We start from the raw sequence: 20,409 nt of genomic DNA, 5'->3' as shown, positions 1-20,409 counted from the left end.
ATACTACATAATTAATATATTTTCTTTTAGTTAACTGGAATGTAATAATTTTACTACAACTATTATGAAAAGGACGTATTGTATTTTTAAGATATTTTTACCCAATAAATAATTGTTCTAAAAAATAAATTTATTTAAATAAATGTTTGATTTGAAATCTAATCTAACGCAATTTACTGTAAAATTTATTTATTCTCTGCATCACTTTAAAATAAATTTAAACCAAACGAATTTATATTCCAATTCCACCGAGATGTTTTGAAATACTACTTTTGTTGCACGCATTAAATTTCTTATTGCTTAAATCTAAAAGATAATTTAAAACAAGTTTATTTATTTATTTTTTAAAATAAGATCGTATTTATTTATTTACACATATTTTTATTATATTAATTACACTCGCTAGAAACATAGATTCGATCTTCTCCAAGACAACCAATTCAAACACTAACAATTTTCAATAATTTATCAAACGATTTAAAATTAAACACATTTGCATTATTTTATTTTATTACCACAATAACCCACAAACATACGTCACGTATGCCACCAATATATTCTTCATCAATATAGGCCCCTGTATTTCTTCTTTATTTACAATTTTAATTTTAAGGATATAAATAAAAAACTTATTTTTATTTTAATCCTTTGAATTAATTTTAAAATAAAAAAATAAATAAATTATTTGCCGACTTTTAACATATCAATATATTTTATTAACTTTTTCTTTATTTTAATATTTTTGTTAATATACAAAAAAGACTTATTATATATCTAACAATTATATCCAAAAAAATTACAATGAAATTGTAAACCGCACAGTAAGAGTCTCGCAGATATCATTTCTGCCGGCCTCCGTGGCGCGAGTGGTAGCGTCTCGGCCTTTCACCCGGAGGTCCCGGGTTCGAATCCCGGTCAGGCATGGCATTTTTCACACACGCTACAAATCATTCATCTCATCCTCTGTACAGTAATGCTTAACTGCGGCCCCAGAGGTTAAACAGAAAAAAAAAAATATCATTTCTTCCACTAAAAAAACAAAAATTTCTGTTATAAATAAAACTGTTTTTAACAAAACGATACTGGTATCAAATGAGGTAATACACTACATTTCTGTTATCAAAATCTGTTATTAATTCAGAATTTTCTTTTTAAAAAAATAATTGTTAAATATATGTAATAGATAATAGATTACAAAAATAGATAATAAATAATGTTTAAGAGTTCCATATAATAAGCAAAAAAAGATTGTTACAAAACTGTTACCGGCCCGATTTTATTTGATACACAACGAATAATCATAAGAATTGTATTATTTCTGTAAATATGATATGTCTTTGATGACTCCTCTCACGCTGGCAACTAAAAAAAAACCTTTTTTTATGTTTGACGTACAATAACCTTGTTAAATGGATAATAAACGGATAAAACTTTTAACTTAACGGATAAAAGTTATAGAGAATTTAACTTTGAAAAAAATCTTTTAAGATAAGTTGTATAAAACAAAGAAAAAATTGAATTTTATTTAGAGACAGTATATTAGACCAAAGTGCATTCACGTACCAGTTTATAATAATTAGTGTTAAAAAATGAACCCGCCATTTTCAACACATTTCTTAACAGGCTACTATATTACTTTTGTTCTTTTTAGTTATTCAGAGCTGTCCTTAAATTCCTCAGCCGCATCCGTAATAAGGACAAATAATTCCTCACGAGAAAGTATTTTTGTTTTGTATACAATATTTTTCATCCATCCCCAGACGTAATAATCTAATGAGGATTTATTTCTCTCACGCATGCTCACTGCGTAAATTATTAACGTCACCTCGAGTGAAATTTTCCTCGTCGGTAAACAAAACATATTTGTAATTTCCAGTTTTTTTTTTTAAATTTTTAACGTAATTTTCTCTTTTTAAAAATTTTTTCACACCATCAAAAGAGAATTTTTTTTGTTTAAGTACTTCCTTAATGTAAGTACTTTTCTTACACATGTAGCAATGTACTATTTCTAAATAAAATTCGGATTTTTCTAACTTTACTTTATTTTATTCAACTTATCTTACACCATTTTGTTCAGACTTAAATTTTCTATAAGCTTTTTTAAAAGTTTTTTGTGTTTATTACTCATTTAACAAAGTTATTGTACGTCAATAATAAACAATCTTATGTGGAGACCACATGACTTACTTGTACGCCTACTAAATTACATATATACATTTTTTTTTTAAAATGAAAAATACATAAAATTTTATTTCATTAATAACGTTTGATATTTTTTCTTTTTTTTTTATTGTTATTGAATTATTATTTATCGAATTTTTTTTTACAATCTGAGGTTAATAATTATTAATAAATCAATATATTTAAATTTAAAAAAATGAAGAAGACGAATTCGGACCGATGTGCCTTCCCCTTGTAAGATCCAAATAATTCATTAATTAAAATTTCATTTGGCTATAACTCTAGAACCGATGAAAATAAGTACCACTTATGGTATATCGTTGAAAAGCTCTCAATGAGGGCTTATTACTGCAGTTAATAAAAAGTCCAAAATAAAATGTTTTGGTTTTTGGACTTTTTTGGACACTTTCGGTTCAGTCGATTGTAATCAAAAGAGGAGATGCACAACTAGATGTTACAACAGTCCTAAATCCAAAATTTCAACATCCTACGGCTAGTCGTTTTTGAGTTATGCGAGATACATACGTATGTACAGACGTCACGGTGAAACTAGTCAAAATGGATTCAGGGATGATCAAAATGGATATTTCCGTTAAAATCTGTAAACCAAAAGTTTTCGTTATCACAATAATTGCTTTACTTCGTACAAGAAAGTAAAAACAGGTTTTTATCCCCAATTTATTGGTTTTCATTCCAGATTTCTCAACAATTACTTCAGATACGGTTTTGAGACAAATTTTTTTCGATTTTCAGATTAAAAACCATAAGAAATTACTTATTCTGCTCCTTTATTAACGTCCTAAAGATTTTAGTACGATCTGATTTCATCGGAGTAGCTGAAATCAGAGGGAAATTTTTGATTTCCTTTCGTTTGAACTCGCGAACGAAGCATTTTAGGACATATATTTATATAGACTTTTTCCATTATTTTCACCAGCAAAATTTGTTATGAAAGTCTTGGAAGAACTTCGTGATACATTCTGTATTAACTAATAATAATTGTAATAACTGATTTTATAAGACTCTATTATTATTTGTTCGCATCTACAACAATACGTGTTTTAATAATAATAATAATAATAAATATTATTGATTATTTAGTAAAAACAATAAGTTTTGTGAAAGAAACAAATGAAAGTAATTGTAATAATACGTAATTTACATTTGTTACGATTTTCAACAAATCAAAATCCAAATGAACAAGACTCGACGGAGGGCATAGAACGTGCTCAGTTAAAGCGGTGTAAATTTACAAATTTAAAATAATAATATATCGTCGTAAAAATTGTAAAAGTATTTTATTTTGATTAGGATGTTAATGTTTTAAAAGTATATATTCAAAAATAACTCTTGCGCAAAGAGGAATTTTCAAACTAAGCAAGAAGATCTAATTTTCGTTATTTTAATGCTTAAAATAACGAAAATCTCGTTATGATAAAATATTAGCTCATTATAATTTTATTATTAAAAAAAACCCTTTGATCCAAAAAAAATAGTTACACGTCGAAAATGCAATATAATAAAAAAACTAAAAAAAAAAAATTTCAATACATGGAAAATATGACTAATCGACATAAAAAAATATGTAGGCTACATTTAACTCGTGCGTTAATCCCAAGTCAAAACATCATTATCCTGTTAGATAATCTTTTTACATAGACCTATAAATAAATATTTATATAAATTAATCTATACGGAAAACACAATTTAAATGAATGGTAATTTTGTACTCTTCATACATCAAAACGTAAAAAAAAATCCGTTTTCCACCCGCAACCCCCGATCATGCGACCGAAAGTAATACCGTAATATTCTTCGAAAAATCGGTAAAAATTTCGTTTCTAAAAGTATTGCCATTATTATTAATAACTGTTGCATAATACTGATATTTTAATAAGTTTTCAAGTAGTAAACTATAGCTGACTCAGACGCGGAGAGTATTTGATTCTCTGACGTATAAGATTAAATCTCGGAATCTAAACAAACATTTTTATTTATCTTTCTATTTTCTACAGAATTATGATTCTTCGTTTATCAACAGTTTTACTATTGAATTTCAGTCGTAAAACATTTTATTAACGTGAAAAAATCATTTCGATACTGTTACAGGATATTGAAGTAGCAATTTTTTTTTAAAGGTCCGATACTGCAAAAATACTGGTGAAACAATTTGAAACACGATAAGGCTTAATCCATATTTTAACTCCACATTATTTTAACTGCACATTCTATAAAAATTGTTCAACAAAGTTCTAAACGCCACAAAAATCTTATTTCCCGCGTTTTCCTTAGGAATCTAAAGGTGGCGTTTATCGATTGAATAAATTCTTTATAAAATAATATAGAAATTAAAAGCTTTGTTTTGTTCTATATTGCATTTATTACTGAGGTATTATTGCGGTATAAGTTCAGGTGCATTCTTTCATTTGTTAGAATACAGGCGAGTCGATAAGTTCCAAATGAAGAGGTCTTAACGAAAAGGAAAAAGGAAAGACAAACTTGTTGCAGAATCTTGTAAAAAGCGAACTAGGTTGACGTATCATTTATTAAGGATTTACTTAATTTCGTATTAGAGGAACGTGCAGAAGATAAAAATAGTAAAGAAATATAACTTGGATGAATCAAATGAGATTGGATATATTGAATGTGTAAAAGAGATTGTTGAGGTAGTTAGAATGTAGTAAATATGTGTCATCATTCAATCACCTGAATGATGAGTCAATAAAGAAAAACCCGCTTACTTTTTTTATACAATGATTTTACGCTTTGCATTGCTGCTGTGATCAAGGTTTTCCCACGAGGGTCTTTGATCTTTACTGAGAAATACTGAATCAGTTCTTCTGTTATTCGTAAAATAACCCACCTAACAATATTTGATGTGTTATGCACAATGAAATGAGAATTTCATTAGAATTTTCCGTATCATGTCAATTATATGGTGGGGGTAGCGAACTTTCCTTATCAGGCATACAGAATCCAGAGTTTATATTTTAAATTCTACTTCTGGTTACCTTATTTCTTTATTTTTACATGGATGAAAAATCAAACTGCAGTCATATCTTACCGTTAAACCTGATATACAGCGCGCGCGCGCGCGTATGTGTGTGTAAAATTATAACAGTTGACACGCCGTGTTCAATCGTGGCATAATCTAATTTATGTAACAATAAGAATGAAACACTATTTCAACTTACCTCCATCATTTAAATTAAACTCCATACCAAAATATGATAATAAATTTTCTTGTTAGTTCTTTCGCGTCTGATTTATTATCAAACGCTACAATTTCATCTGTAAAATAAAATAAATTAAATTAAATTATTTAAAATAAAATATGTAGTTAATATTAATTAATTTATATGTCTAATTTAACTTCATTAATCTTAACTTAAAATGCTTATCCTTCATACTTCTCTAGATAATTTTTGTTTGTTTAATATTTTCTCGTTTAGAATTGTTATAATTTATTACAAAATTATTGTATTTTAAGAGAAACTGTATTTATAAGAATTAAAATAAAACGCGTAAAATTTTTAATGAATAATCAACAGTAATCTTAGTTATTTTGATTAATGGTTTCGCTTTTCTGGAAAAATATAATGTAAATTTTAACAAAATTTTTACACTGTTTAAAACTAAAATAAAATCGTAGGTAGTGATTTTTATCGACTGTTCGAAAAAAGCACACTATTACTTTCGATTGCATGAAGTGAGTGCGAGGGGACTGAAAATGAATTCTCTTTACGTTTGGGAATATGAGAAGTCCGAAAATACCACTCACTTAAATTGGGATTTCCTTATATCTTTATATAAAGTTTTGTGATTCAAAAATTTCGAAAACTATTAGATCAGTTTCACTGAGATATTCTATAGCAGTATTCCGGAGTTTGTACACGTGAAAATTTAATGAAAATTAAGTTAATAAAATTATAAATTTGAAATTAAGTCGTTTTTGAGTTACACTCAATTTAATGTTGAAAATATTTGAGCTGGGCAATTTAGAGGTATGGTTCGTTATGATACTGCAAGTCAGAACGTAGACGTTTCTTTATCTGCGATATCAATTATTAGCATTATTAAACAAAATTAAAAAAATATTGAAACATTAAAACCAAATTAAATTAACGAAACGTCGGTCTTCTTGCGCAGAACTGGGTAACGTTTTTTTAATTAGATTTAGGGTCTATATATTTAGGTACTATATATTTAGGGGATATATATGCACGTAATAAGAAACAAATAAATATATTTTACAGTTTATTTTTTCGTAATTAGCGGATCTGAGTTAAGAAACAATTAAATGAAAAACACATACGACATAAATTATGATTGAGTAAAGCGGCTAGAAATAGCAGTTAACTGCTATTTCTATTACGACGGAGAGGAAGTTGATATTTGAAAGAAAAATATTTTCTAAAACAACTGCTGTAGAGAAAAAACTATTTTAACAATCTCATATTAAAATTATTTATGCATCTGTTATTGTGGTCTGATAATATGACAAAGCACTGGTTAATAATTTTCTTCTTGTAAAATTTATTGTACGTATATTGATTTTGTTTTTTTTTTTTATAGAAAAAATTGAATCATCCGAGATATAATTACTACAGTAATTAATTATTAATATTAAAATTTTCCTGTTCAGCTTATCAAAATAAACAAACACAAGTTATTTTAATTTTTTAAAATAATTATTTCCTATTAGAAATAGTTATTTAAAAAAATAACTCATAAGTGGAAAACAGTTAATGTAACAAGAGATAAATATTAAAAATTAAAAAACACCATTTCCAAAAAAAAAATTGCTTACAAACATTGCTCTTTTATATAGGATAATTAAAGAGCGCGCGAGTGACAATTTTGTACAAACTATAATTTTTTTCTAATTTTGTAAATCTATTTAAACATAAATATATATAATGTACATATTTATGTAAACTACAGCTTTCCCGGTAACGTAAGGATTCCAACACGGGGTCATATATTTAAATCGGTTCAGCCGTTCAGCTGCTACGTTGGAACATACAAACACCCTAAATACGTTACATTCTTTGGGCAATCATGTGAAAAGTTCTAAACTTGGCGAGGACAATGAGCAAAGATTCAATTTTAGGTACTTAACAGGCTATATTTTTAGAATTTTGTTACGTTTCACACGGGTAAAAAAAGTTCCAAGTTAGGTTAAAAAATTAATTTTAAAAATTTTAACTAATTTTCTTTAGTTTTTTTCAGTATTTTAAATAAAAATTTCAGCAATGTAATAAAATAAGTGATTGGGAAGTAATAAAAGATCACCATTAATTTTTTTATCGTCACTATAAAGCGAATTATAAAACTTCATACTCATCGGTAAAGACATACGGCGCTAAATATGTAGGTAGCAGATGGATAAAAAATTGATTTTATTTTATGCTATAAATATTAATCTTTAAATATATACTGAATTTTAATAATACGGAAATATTCCTCCTTCGTAAGAGAAACAATTATTGCTTCTTTTTGCACATACATATTTCATTTAACACGCGTATATGGTCAACGCAATCGTGAACGGTGTACTTGAATACCTTTATTAATTTGTTTATTTTTATACATTCTATCTTCCTCAGCTTATCAGTCATTAGTTCTTGCATAAACTATTCACAAATATGTCTCTTGAGGGTGATGATATAACAGCAATACATTTAATAAATCATCTTTTGTGGTAACATTTTTATCATTGTCACGTACATTTTGAATACATTTATGAACACCCGAAGGTTTTAGTTGAACTTATACGTGTATAATCGCGGCTATATCAACAGTAATTGATCATTTTGTCCAATGTTGACACATATATAGTAGTAATTTAAGTTAATGAACGTGGACTGAGTTGTAACCAGTAAAACATTTTTTTAAATTCTTATTTTATCCCTTTATTTCAATCATATCATTTCTCCATTATTTTAATATTTATCATACAAGTAAAATTAATATCATTAATAGTTAAAAACATCAAACTGTTATTATAAGAATCATTTCACTATACTACAATTTTTACTTCCCGTCTAGCGCTATAGCTTTAGAAGAGAAAATATTGTAATCGGTCCAATTTGGGCATATACCGTTTTCACTGGATCTTGACGTTCTGACACCTAAGAAACCCAAAAACCGGATGGAAATTTTCCGGATATGTGTATGTGTGTATGTGTTCGGTGTCGTATCCTAAATTACCTTATACCTCCAGAACTAGGCGACCGATTTTAACCAGATTTTGTCAGATTTGGTCTACAAATGTACCATTGTTGCCGTTAAATTTTCAACTTAAAAGGTCAAGGGGTGAGGCAAAGTCACCCCTAGTATCTCGAGATTTCAACTAATTCAGGTTATATTTTTCTTAAGCACACTTGTTAACAATTAAAAAGTAATGATATTTCCAAAAACAATTTTTGCAACATTTCACCTCCCCAAAAATGCTGTAAATAAACTAGTGGTAAGTAAGTGGTTATACTGTAAGTGGTAAGTGGGTATTCCTCTCCGGTCACGGAGGATTTTATGTATACTTACACAGGTTTAGAAGAAGGGAATTCCCAAATTGTGAGTACTGTGTTCAAGAGGACCCTGCCACACCTTTTTTGAATGTGATCGTTGGGAGGAGCTAAAATCAAGATATAACATATAAGAGATTACCCTGGAAACTACAACAAGTATATGCTGAGAGGTAAAAAGGAATGGCTGACAATAGATAAATCTGTGGCTGAGGTTTTACGAGCAAAGAAAGTGGATTACAAGAAGTAGCAGGAATTATTTTAAAAAACCTAACGACTAAGACCCAGCAGCTGCGGCAGAAACCGGGAACGGCATAACTGGGCCTTGTGTTCCTGGCCTTAGCGGTTGCTAAGGCCAGGAACATTTATTTTCTTTTATTCCGCTTAGAGGCAGAGGCAAGATGAGCATAAGGAAAAGATCCGGAACCTACCATGCCGGACGTACTGCCGGTAGGCGGAGAGGCTCATTAAAGTCGCAAGGACACTCCCCTGGGCTGAACAATACTTGATTGTTAAGCTGGCCCAGGGAAGCAGGAAAAAAAAGAAAAAAAAAGTGGGTATACTGTGTCATTAGTACCTTGTCTTACCACACGAAGCGCTAGCGTAACACTGACGTACATCCCAACCCAGTAGGGGGAACACACCCACCTCGTGACGTTACCGGTCGCCACACCACCCCCTCCGATCCGAGGCCTGAGCGGCTTTACCGGAGGTCGTCTTTAGACCCTCTCACTGATTACATCTCACAGTCATCAGCCAGGCCTCGGTCGGGTTGCCACCGATGTAAACGCCTCGGCAGACATTTGCATAAGTAAAATAGTCGTACATATCAAATTTCGCCTTCACGTAGGCCTCAAACTGACATCTTCACATCCAACTTAACATGATTCCTTCAAACTAACTGACCAAAAACACGGAAGCGCGAACCCCGCACCTGGTTTAGATTTGACAGTACCGTTCGTGACTGTGAATGCCTCAGAAAATGAACGGGTTTAAAGTTAAATCAGTGCTACACTCGTACCGATCAAAATTATATCTTACGTGACATAGAAATTCAGATCTGCAGCCAAATAAGTCGACCAATTTAGTTCATCTAACAAGAGGAACGTAACGTCATTCCGTCCGCGCAGGAGCCGGGGACAAATCCCGTATCCCCACCCGGTCCCATCATGGTGTCTCGCGTGGCATTACCAAGTCTTGAACAGGACCGCCACCGGCGGAGGTAAGCCACGCCTCCGGTCGCAAAGGTTACTAACGGAAACGCTTGCTTAATTGAAACCCAACCACCAAAGAACACCGGTATCTACGATCTATATTCAAATCCGAATAAAAGCAACAACCTTTATTAGGTTTCGAATCTGAGAAGTCTCTACTTCAAAATCACCTGATTTACTATGACCAGTTTAACCAACCCGGCGGGTTGGTCAAGTAGTTTGTTATAGAAATATTTCAAGAGAGCTTTAGTATCCTTCCTCCATCCACTTGGTTTAAAAGCTTGAAGTAATTTTCTTTTTCTCATTGAATTTTCCATTATTTTTATTTCTATGCTTTTTTTTTACTTTTTTAAACGTATTTTCTTTATATTTATCCTTTCTCTTTACAGACGATTGTTGTTTAACAACTGAAATAGCCATCTATGGTAAAACTTTAAAATAAGTTTTTGAAAACGATTTTTAGAATGTAATATTATTTTCCGATTTATTTCAATGATCGTTTAACAGTTTAGTTTGCTGATCATTTGTAATTTTGCTAACAGTATTAAACATGGAATTTTCTGTAATTTCGGCAGGGATATTTGGTCATTTTAGAAAATGGTCAACTTATATACTTAGATGATCAATTAATAACTTCCACTCTACTTTCCAATGATATCGTCAATTCCAGATTATACAAAATGTTTGCAAAATGGTAGGCTGGCTATACTTTGTCGGATTCTATTTGTAAAACTAAACAAAAAATATCGTTAGGAAAAATGACAATTTTTCCTTCGTTCTTCCCCTGTCCGTCATTTTGTTATTTTTATATAAAAATATATATCTCAAGTTCGGATGGACGAATCACCTTAATACAGGTCCCATATAAAACGCAACCCATCAATCACTCCTCCATGAAATTTCAAAAGTCAAGCTTACTCCCTTACTCGTTACTGAAATGGACTCGTCCAACATCTAAACATCGCGGCGACGCAATAGAACACTACCGATAGTAACAACAATGCAATCATAACGTTCAGTGTATTGCTAGAAACACGATGGTGTTTTCGCTAGATGAACGTGTTTGTTTTCATTGTCGAGTCGTACTTCAGTACGAAATCAGTGGTTGCAGTGCAAGATTTGTTTCGCCATAAGTACTCTGATAAACCAGCTCCTAACAAAACATCAGTATTAAGGTTAGTTGCAAACTTTAGAGAGACCGGTTCTGTTAATAACAAGGAATACAAAAGATCTGCATCGGTGTTGAATACAGATACAGTCACTGAAATCAAAGACCGATTACTCGCCTCGCCAAATAAATCGATCAGACGTTTGTCTGCTGAAATTAATTTGTCTAAATCGACTGTTCATCGGGCGACCAAACAAATTACAATTACGACCTTATCGCATTCAAACGGTTCATCGACTTCTTGAGCCCGACAAAGAAAAACGGCTACAATATTATCAACGGTTCCGTCGATTTCTGCGTGAGGGAATTAATGTTATGGATTCGTTATTTTTCACAGATGAAGCACGGTTTCATTCGGATGGCTACGTAAACAGCTAAAACAGTAGAATTTGGAGCGCTGAAAATCTCCACGTTTATCACGAAAAACAATTACACCCGCAGAAGGGCGTGTGGTGCGCGATATCGCGGAAGAAAATAATCGGTCCTATTTTTTTCTAGTACACCATTAATGCAGAACGATATCAGGATATTTTATTTCAGTTCATCGCACTCTTGGAAGAGGAAGACAGACACTGCTGGCTACAACATGACGGTGCGACATCGCAGTACGCAGGTTCAACTTCTGATTTTGTTGAGAAATTCTTTGGTAATCGTGCAGCCTTGTGGCCACTAAGATCCCCAGATTTAACTGCGGCGGATTTTTTCTACGGGGTTACCTCGAAGAAAAGGCCTACAGCAGCAAACCACGAACACTTGAACAATTGAAAGTCAATATTGAACAAGCTGTATTAAATATCCAGCCACAAACTTTGAAAAAAGTTGCAAGAAACGCTGTAAAAAGAATCGAAGCTTGTATTCAAGAAGATGGCGGCCACTTCCAACATTTACTCTAAATGTAAGGTAATGAATGGTAATAATAAAAATTACATTTACATTTACACATGCCTTTTTATTATTTCAATACCTACCAATATAAGGTTGGGTTGTGTTTTATATGGGACGCCCTGTATTTGGTAAGCGTCTTTGTAGTACAGTTCTAAAATTAGCAAAAAATCAGGACTTAAATACCTTTGAAAATTACAAAATGGCGGCCATGTTTATTTTTAAGTCCGTTATATCTTCATAAATATTAGTTTTATCAAAATTTATGTTATTTGTTAAAATATTGTCTTTTATTTTGAAAAAAAAATGGTATTTTATTTTTTTAAATCGGTTAACAAATAGCCGAGTTATGGCAGAAAGTTTTTGTTGTAATTATGTGTCTGTTTTCATGTCCTCCACTTTACGTTCAATTCGATGAAATATTAACTGTTTTTATTTATCGTTAATTCTAGAATTGTAAATTAGTATCAAATTAAGTTATAATTTTCTCACAGTAATAGACCTAATAATTATGACTCAAAATTACAACATCAATTTTCTCCCATAACTCAACTATTTGTTAACCGATTTAAAAAAATAAAATGTCATTTTGTTCAAACTAAAAGACTTAATATTTTATCAAATAACGTAAATTTTTATAAAACTAATATTTATGAAGATATAAAAGATTGAAAAATAAACATGGCCGCCATTTTGTAATTTGCGTAGGTATTTAAGACCTGATTTTTTGCTAATTTTAAAACTTTATACCAAGACGCTTACCAAATATTAATGTGATTCTTCTCTCCGAACTTGAGATATAAAATTTTATATAAAAATAACAAAATGGCGGACAGTGGGAGAATGAAGGAGAAATTGCCATTTTTCCTAACGATATTTTTTGTTTAGTTTTACAAGTAGAATGCACCATTTTAGAAACACTCTGTATAATTATACAACCAAAAATTATAATAATTATGATTACTTTTATTTATTCTTTTACAGTATTTTAGTAGCTCTTTCTATAGGTTTTTAGAAATTTTTGCAATTTTTTTTGGACTGTTTTGATTTTTATTATTTTTAATGTTTGTATTACGTAGTGGGTTTAATTTTTATAGTTTTTTATCATTATAGAAAAATTTATTAAAAAAAAAATTAAATGTCAGAATTGAAAATCATATTTTTCCATAGGAAAAATAAATTTATTACCTTTTGGGAAATCGCAACTCTAAGAATTATGCAGTAAACAATATCTAGATAAAATCAGCTATTAATTAAAAATTATTTATGTTTCTTAGGGAAATAATAAGAAAGAAATTATAGAAGGTCGTCGATAATAAAACAAAAAAATACGTAACTGATTTTGGTGTGCGTACAAATACAAATAAACAACAGAGATACAGACGTACGAAATCGTGAGAACGTGACTTGAATACTGTTAATATATTTTTTATTACTAATAGGTGTTTTGTACTCCTGATGGTTTGGAGCAAATCCAATTATTTTTTCTGAGAATGAAAAATACTTTTTTCCTGTTTAAGTTTAGCTTTTATTCATAAGCAATGGTCAATTTATTATGTATGTTCGCCTAGACTTAGAGTTTTATTTGCTATGTAAAATAATTTTTTTCTAACATCACCTGTTCACTTCTTTTAGTAGCTGCGATAAATGTTAGACTCATAAGATACAAGAGTGTTCAGTCAATATTGCTTTCTCTGAAATTAATAATGTTTACTGTATAAATAGAAAAACAATTGCTAACATGTACAGGAACCAAACAGCAACAGTAACAATTGAAGAACATAAGAAAGAAGCCGTAATAAGAAAGGGAGTCCGAGAAGGATGTTCCCTATCTCCGTTACTTTTTAATCTTTACATGGAACTAGCAGTTAATGATGTTAAAGAACAATTTAGATTCGGGGTAACAGTACAAGGTGAAAAGATAAAGTTGCTACGATTTGCTGATGATATAGTAATTCTAGCCGAAAATAAAAAGGATTTAGAAGAAACAATGAACGGCATAGATGAAGTCCTACGCAAGAACTATCGCATGAAAATAAACAAGAACAAAACAAAAGTAACGAAATATAGTAGAAATAACAAAGATGGACCACTGAATGTGAAAATAGGAGGAGAAAAGATTACGGAGGTAGAAGAATTTTGTTATTTGGGAAGTAGAATTACTAAAGATGGACGAAGCAGGAGCGATATAAAATGCCGAATAGCACAAGCTAAACGAACCTTCAGTAAAAAATATAATTTGTTTACATCAAAAATTAATTTAAATGTCAGGAAAAGATTTTTGAAAGTGTATGTTTGGAGCGTCGCTTTATATGGAAGTGAAACTTGGACGATCGGAGTATCTGAGAAGAAAAGATTAGAAGCTTTTGAAATGCGGTGCTATAGGAGAATGTTAAAAATCAGACGGGTGGATAAAGTGACAAATTAAGAGGTATTGCGGCAAATAGATGAAGAAAGAAGCGTTTGGAAAAATATAGTTAAAAGAAGAGACAGACTTATAGGCCACATAATAAGGCATCCTGGAATAGTCACTTTAATATTGGAAGGACAGGTAGAAGGGAAAAATTGTGTAGGCAGGCCACGTTTGGAATATGTAAAACAAATTGTTAGGGATGTAGGATGTAGAGGGTATACTGAAATGAATCGACTAGCACTAGATAGCGAATCTTGAAGAGCTGCATCAAACCAGTCAAATGACTGAAGACAAAAAAAAAAGTATAAATATTGCCTTTGATGAACGAAATGAGACTGAAATCCATGCTTTTTGATGGGGTGGAAATTCTAATATACTGTAACAGTAAATTCAGAACAATAAAGAATGCAATGAAAAGTTTTTCATTGCTTTCCAAAAATATTTTACACTAAATTTTGTTATACCAAACACTTGATTATGGCTAATCAATTGGTTTAAACGTGTGATTTATGAGTCGTATCATACTGCCTGCAATATTTTCGGTAATGGCGCAAAACAAATGAACAGATACGTAAAGAATAAGTTTCTCATATTTATGAAAAACATTAAATAGAATTATTTAATTAATTTTCACATGCTTTTACCTGCTGATAATTTTTTTTTATTTGTTGAAAAATATAAAAAACATGCTTACGGCAAAAGAGTAAATAATTCTATATTTTCAAACCAAATGAATTCTGTTTTTTTTTTTTTGACGAATGATTTCCTTCAATAATCCAGGAATTTTTCCAAGAAATTTAAATATGAGACTTTTTATACGAAAAATATTATTATTTATATAGATCATTTGAAAATGAAGGCATTTTTTTTGTTGTCATTACTTGCAATTATATTGTTGTACCAATCTGGGATTTAGGCACAGACGTCATTCTAATACTCAAAATATTTTCTCAAAAATATTAAATAGAAACTTCGTGAAAAATACATATACGTATTCCCTGTTCCCTGTTGTTTTCTTTCTACTTTGCATTTCTTTTCTTATTTTTATTAAAAAACGCAAATTAATCACCTTTTTAATTTCCCGAAACGGAAATTTTTGCAAACGAAAAGTTTTTCTTTATACATTCTTGAGCTGTATTTGTTTTTTATTGGACTATTTTACATCTATTTTCTCAGAATTAATTTCTCTACAAGTTTTGATAGAAAATTTTACACAATTATCAGTCATATAACAGTTTTTTTTATTACAAACGTAAAAGACGTGTTTTAAAACAACAATTTTTTCTATTTTACGTCGGATCTTATAAAAAATACTAAAGATGTGCGGAAATCTGTTTTATTCAATTTTTCAGATGAAAAACCATAAGATATCATCAAGTTTATCCCTTAATTTGGGTTCTTATTATTTCAGTATGGTTTTATTTCACTATTTGGCCAGGAATCATGGCGAAATAGTGCGCTAGCCATAACTCGCTCAAGAGTGTTTCTGGACCCATGTTTATATTAAACTTTTCATTAGTATTGCTAATAGAATGAAATTATAAAGCTCCTCATTCACTACATGAATCATTCTATAGATAGTGGTGACGTGATATACCACTATTGATTCATTCTGTGAATCACGCTTATCAATATTTAGAATAAGCAAATAAAATAATATTTTATAAAACTTAAAAAATCTGATATGGACACCAGATGACTTCCTTGAACGCCTGTAAAAAAAATTATATTTACACATTTTTTGCTGAACTTCATTTAAACCTATTTCATTTGAAAGTACGATACGATCCTTCAATTCTGTAATAAACTGGACAGTTTCACAATTGCTGAAATTAGAGAACGTGTACACAAATTAAGATCAGAAGAATTATATCAAACCAAAGAGCGATTACATGATTGGCAACAAAAAACAAATAAACGAAATGATCATCAACTCCGACTTAGGGAGAATATTGCCCGACAATATCACAAGAGTAATGAACTAAAAAATAAGAATTTACAATTTATTAAAGATGAGGCATCTATGCTTCGGTGAATATGTTGTTCTTGTAAAGGTCTATTTTTCAGTCACTCTGTAGTTAACTTTAATGTAGACAAAAGTAAAAGAAATTCCAAAATAATTAAATAAAATAAGACAGAAATTAAACTAGAAAATCTAAAAATAATATGATTCTAAATTATAATTTTCAATTAATATTAAATAATCAGATTTTTCACCAAATCTATTACATACACCCATATATAATAATGCCTATTAAATAACATATATGCATTTTTAAAAGTACATAAAACTTTATTACACTAATAACTTCTGATTATTTTTATTTTTATTTTTTTTTTTATTCTTATTATTGAATTATTAGTTATTGTAACATTTTTTTACAATCACGGGTTAATAATTATTAATAAATCAATAAATTTTAATTTAAAAAAAATCCCTCTCGTCACACCGGAAATCAGAGGCAGATTTTACCGGTGCTAAGTAGGGGATGAAAAAGATTTCCACCTTAAATTTAAGAAAAACTTCAAATTTACTCAATACAACAATGGTTGCATGTGAAAATAGTTTCATATGTTTAGCATACGACACGCCCAGTCTTTTTACAATTCCAGCAAAATTTTGGTCTTCCCTTGCCGTAAGGGTTAGTCGTATCAGAAATCGTTTTAGGTAATGTTTAGAGGACTAACGGACCACTTTAAACCGATTCGATGCTGTGTCTATTAAGAAATGTATGATTTTTTTTTTGTCTATGAAACCCCATTTTTTCCACCCCCTAGGCCAATGGTTGGTTATATCAAATGACTTTACCTAGATAAGTGTTAGCCCCTTATTCAAAGAATAGTAGAAACTTTAAACGTGTTCGATATTTTACTTAATAAGAAAGTTGTAACGATATTTTGTTTTTTCAAAAATTCCCCCCCCCCAATTTCCACCCCCATGGTCCATTTTGCCCATTAACGAACTCGACCAAGATTTTGGGTCGTTATATATTATGTATCCATTTGAAAGTGATTGACGCAAATTACGGCAGTTACCTTGTCCACAAGAAAATGAAATATATATATATATAAACGTTTGACTGACGATGGTTTTGGGGTCTGGGGGATATGAAACGCGAAGATATGTCGAAATTTTCCGGAAGTCGAATCATAGTACCCATTACAATAGATAGCTTTCTTAAGAAATCTACCTAAAAAAGTTTAAAAAAAAGACTTAAGTTTAATTCGAACAGATGGCCTTCCCTTGTATGATTCAAATATTTCATTAATTAAATTTTTATTTGGCTATAACTCTGGAACCGATAAAAATAACTACTACTTATTACATATCGTTGAAAAACTCTTAATGAGGGCTTATTATTACTGTAGTTAAGAAAAAGTCTAAAATAAAATGTTTTGGTTTTTTGGGGTTTTTGGACACTTTTGGTTCAATCGATTGTAATCAAAAGAGGAGATGCACAACTAGATGTTACAACAGTCCTAAATCCAAAATTTCAATGTCCTACGACTAATCGTTTTTGAGTTATACATACGTACTCGTACAGACGTCACGCTGAAAATAGACAAAATGGATTCAGGGATGGTTAAAATGGGTATTTTCGTTGAAATCTGAAAACTTAAATTTTTCGCGATCAGTATAATACTTCCTTTACTTCGTACAAGGAAATAAAAACTCTAAAATACATACAAATAAAAATAAAATAATTATTCAATTCTTCTTTAACTTTCAATGTTTTGAAGTTCGGAGTCAATTAAAGAGATAGCGATTTGCTAGTTTTTTTAAAAAAATCTTTTGTGTTTACTTCTGAAAGTAAAAATTAAAAAAAAAATTGAAATGTATATACTCTTTAGTGTCCGGACTTTTACTAAATTGGTTTTGTTTCTTTTTAATTTTATTTTATTAAACAATCCGTTCAGAAGAATTATAAAAACATATATTTATGAATAGATCATAAAAAATGTATTTATAAGATACATTTGGTATTGAGTCCGATAACTTCTCAGCTATTATTGCAATGTTTGTATATTATTTCTCCAGCTCTCAGCCCACATTCTCACTCACTCTCTCTCTCTCTCTCTCTCTCTCTGTGTGTGTGTGTGTGTGTGAGATAGATTTTATTTTCTAAGAACATATTTTTAATGTACCATGCATTGAAATTACTGCATACCCTATAATTGTACGTTAACTTACAGTTTTGATATTGAGCCAAAATTTATTTTTAACTTCTGGTAAATGAGTTTTTATCTCAATTTAAAATGTTCAATAATTCAGACATAACAATAAATACAATACAATAACATTTTTTTTTATGAAAGTAAAATTTCACTTTTAATCATTTGAAAAAAAAACGTAATTTTTTTTAAATATTTAAATTCTGGCATATGTTAGCAATTTAAAATGTGAACTATTTCCAAAACTAAAGCCGTTTGTGATTTAGTTTTCATTAAACTGCTAATTATATGGGGCAAGAAAACACCATTAAAATATATACTGGTATTCTTAAAATACGACACTACATTATTTTATGTTTATTTTCTGATTCAATTTTACTTTCTTGGCATCATAGCTCCACAGCTATGCTGTAAGAAGGAGAGCATGATAATCAGTCAAAAACCTAGGTATGGCTTTATTTGCATATCTCGACGTTTTATGATCTAAGGATTCCAAAAACCAAAAAAAAGTAGGGCTAATGTACGTACATACGTGTGTTGAAGTTTGAAACTAAATAACTTTTGACTGAATAAACCGATTTTGATGAAATTTTGTTTAGAAACTCGTCGTGTATATGAGACAATTTGTAAATAAACTTTTGGAATCAATAAATCCAGGGGAAGTTTTGGGGATCAATTTTCTCAAACTTTAGCAAACATAACCCCACGTTAGTTTAGTACATGCGTGCACGCTATCTTACCATTTTGTTTTTAATTTTACCCCAAAATACCTTCTTCCCAAAAAATCGAAATTAGCTTACTTTTTATTTATTGCATATTTTTCAACCTTGTTTTTTTTTTTTAACGTCTTCCTAGGCAGTAATAACCCACCGGGTAGGTCCAGTGGTTAAACTCGTCAACGCAAATCGGCTGATTTCAAAGTCGAAAGTTCTAAGATTCAAATCCTAGTAAAGGCAGTTTATTTTATACGAATTTAAATACTAGATCGTGGATACCGGTGTTCCTCGATGGTTGGGTTTCAATTAACCACACAGATTTCAGGAATATTCGACCTGAGACTGTACAAGACTACGCGTAATTTACGTTTCATCCTACATCATACATATCATTCTCATTCATCCTCTGAAGTATTACCTTATGGTGGTTCCGGAGGCTAAACGGAAAAAGAGAGAGGTATGGTTGTAATGCAAGTAACCCCAAAAAAATACTTTTGGAACAATATTGTGGGTGAGGGTTCAAAGATTTTTAATAAATCAAACCTTTTTAATAAACATAAACTAAAAATATTATAAAATTAAAATAAATTTATATAAATATTGCACATGAATTTCTTATGTAGTTATAATTATCGTAACTTAATTCGATAAAAAAAATTATTTCAATTTAGTAATTATAGGTGTTCACTCCAGCAATGCAAATAAACTGTCAGTGTTCTGTTAATTCAAATACAAAACTTCTCCTATTTGTAATATAAATATTCATAATAGATAAATTGTAATATTTTTATTTAATATATTAAATATTTTGGAACTATTTGTACGAAAAACGATACTAAAATAATAAATAGCATAAATTCTATAATTCTGTAGAATTTTCTTTACTACATATGTTATCGTATTTATCATTTAGCATTATTGTGCTCGTAAAGGTTTACGTACTTTTCAATCTAAACATTTAAGACGTTTAAAGGCAATCAAATACGTTATTAAAAATGCATCCTCCCATGGTATACCGTTAATTTTTAATATAAGATAGATTTCTGAAATTATATCGTGTTATATTCATAAACTGGTTCAACAATTTTCAGCAACTTTTCTGTTTAAGACAGTCAGAAAAAAATACAGAATATGT

At 30.1% G+C, this 20,409-nt stretch overlaps 1 protein-coding gene across 2 annotated transcripts in view; it reads right to left on the bottom strand.

Annotated features, from left to right (window-relative positions):
• The window catches only part of LOC142331813 (neprilysin-11-like), a 222,469-nt gene that overhangs the window by 108,179 nt on the left and 93,881 nt on the right, over positions 1-20,409 (bottom strand). For both annotated transcript variants that reach the window (XM_075377944.1, XM_075377943.1), the window contains one exon: positions 5,376-5,472. In XM_075377944.1, coding sequence (XP_075234059.1) covers positions 5,376-5,400 — 25 coding nt within the window. In that variant the 5' untranslated portion in view covers positions 5,401-5,472. The remainder of the gene's footprint in view (positions 1-5,375; positions 5,473-20,409) is intronic.

This window comes from Lycorma delicatula, chromosome 10 (genome assembly GCF_047948215.1).
Source record: "Lycorma delicatula isolate Av1 chromosome 10, ASM4794821v1, whole genome shotgun sequence".
NCBI classification, from domain to species: domain Eukaryota; kingdom Metazoa; phylum Arthropoda; class Insecta; order Hemiptera; family Fulgoridae; genus Lycorma; species Lycorma delicatula.
This window is presented reverse-complemented; position numbering and strand designations above follow the sequence as displayed.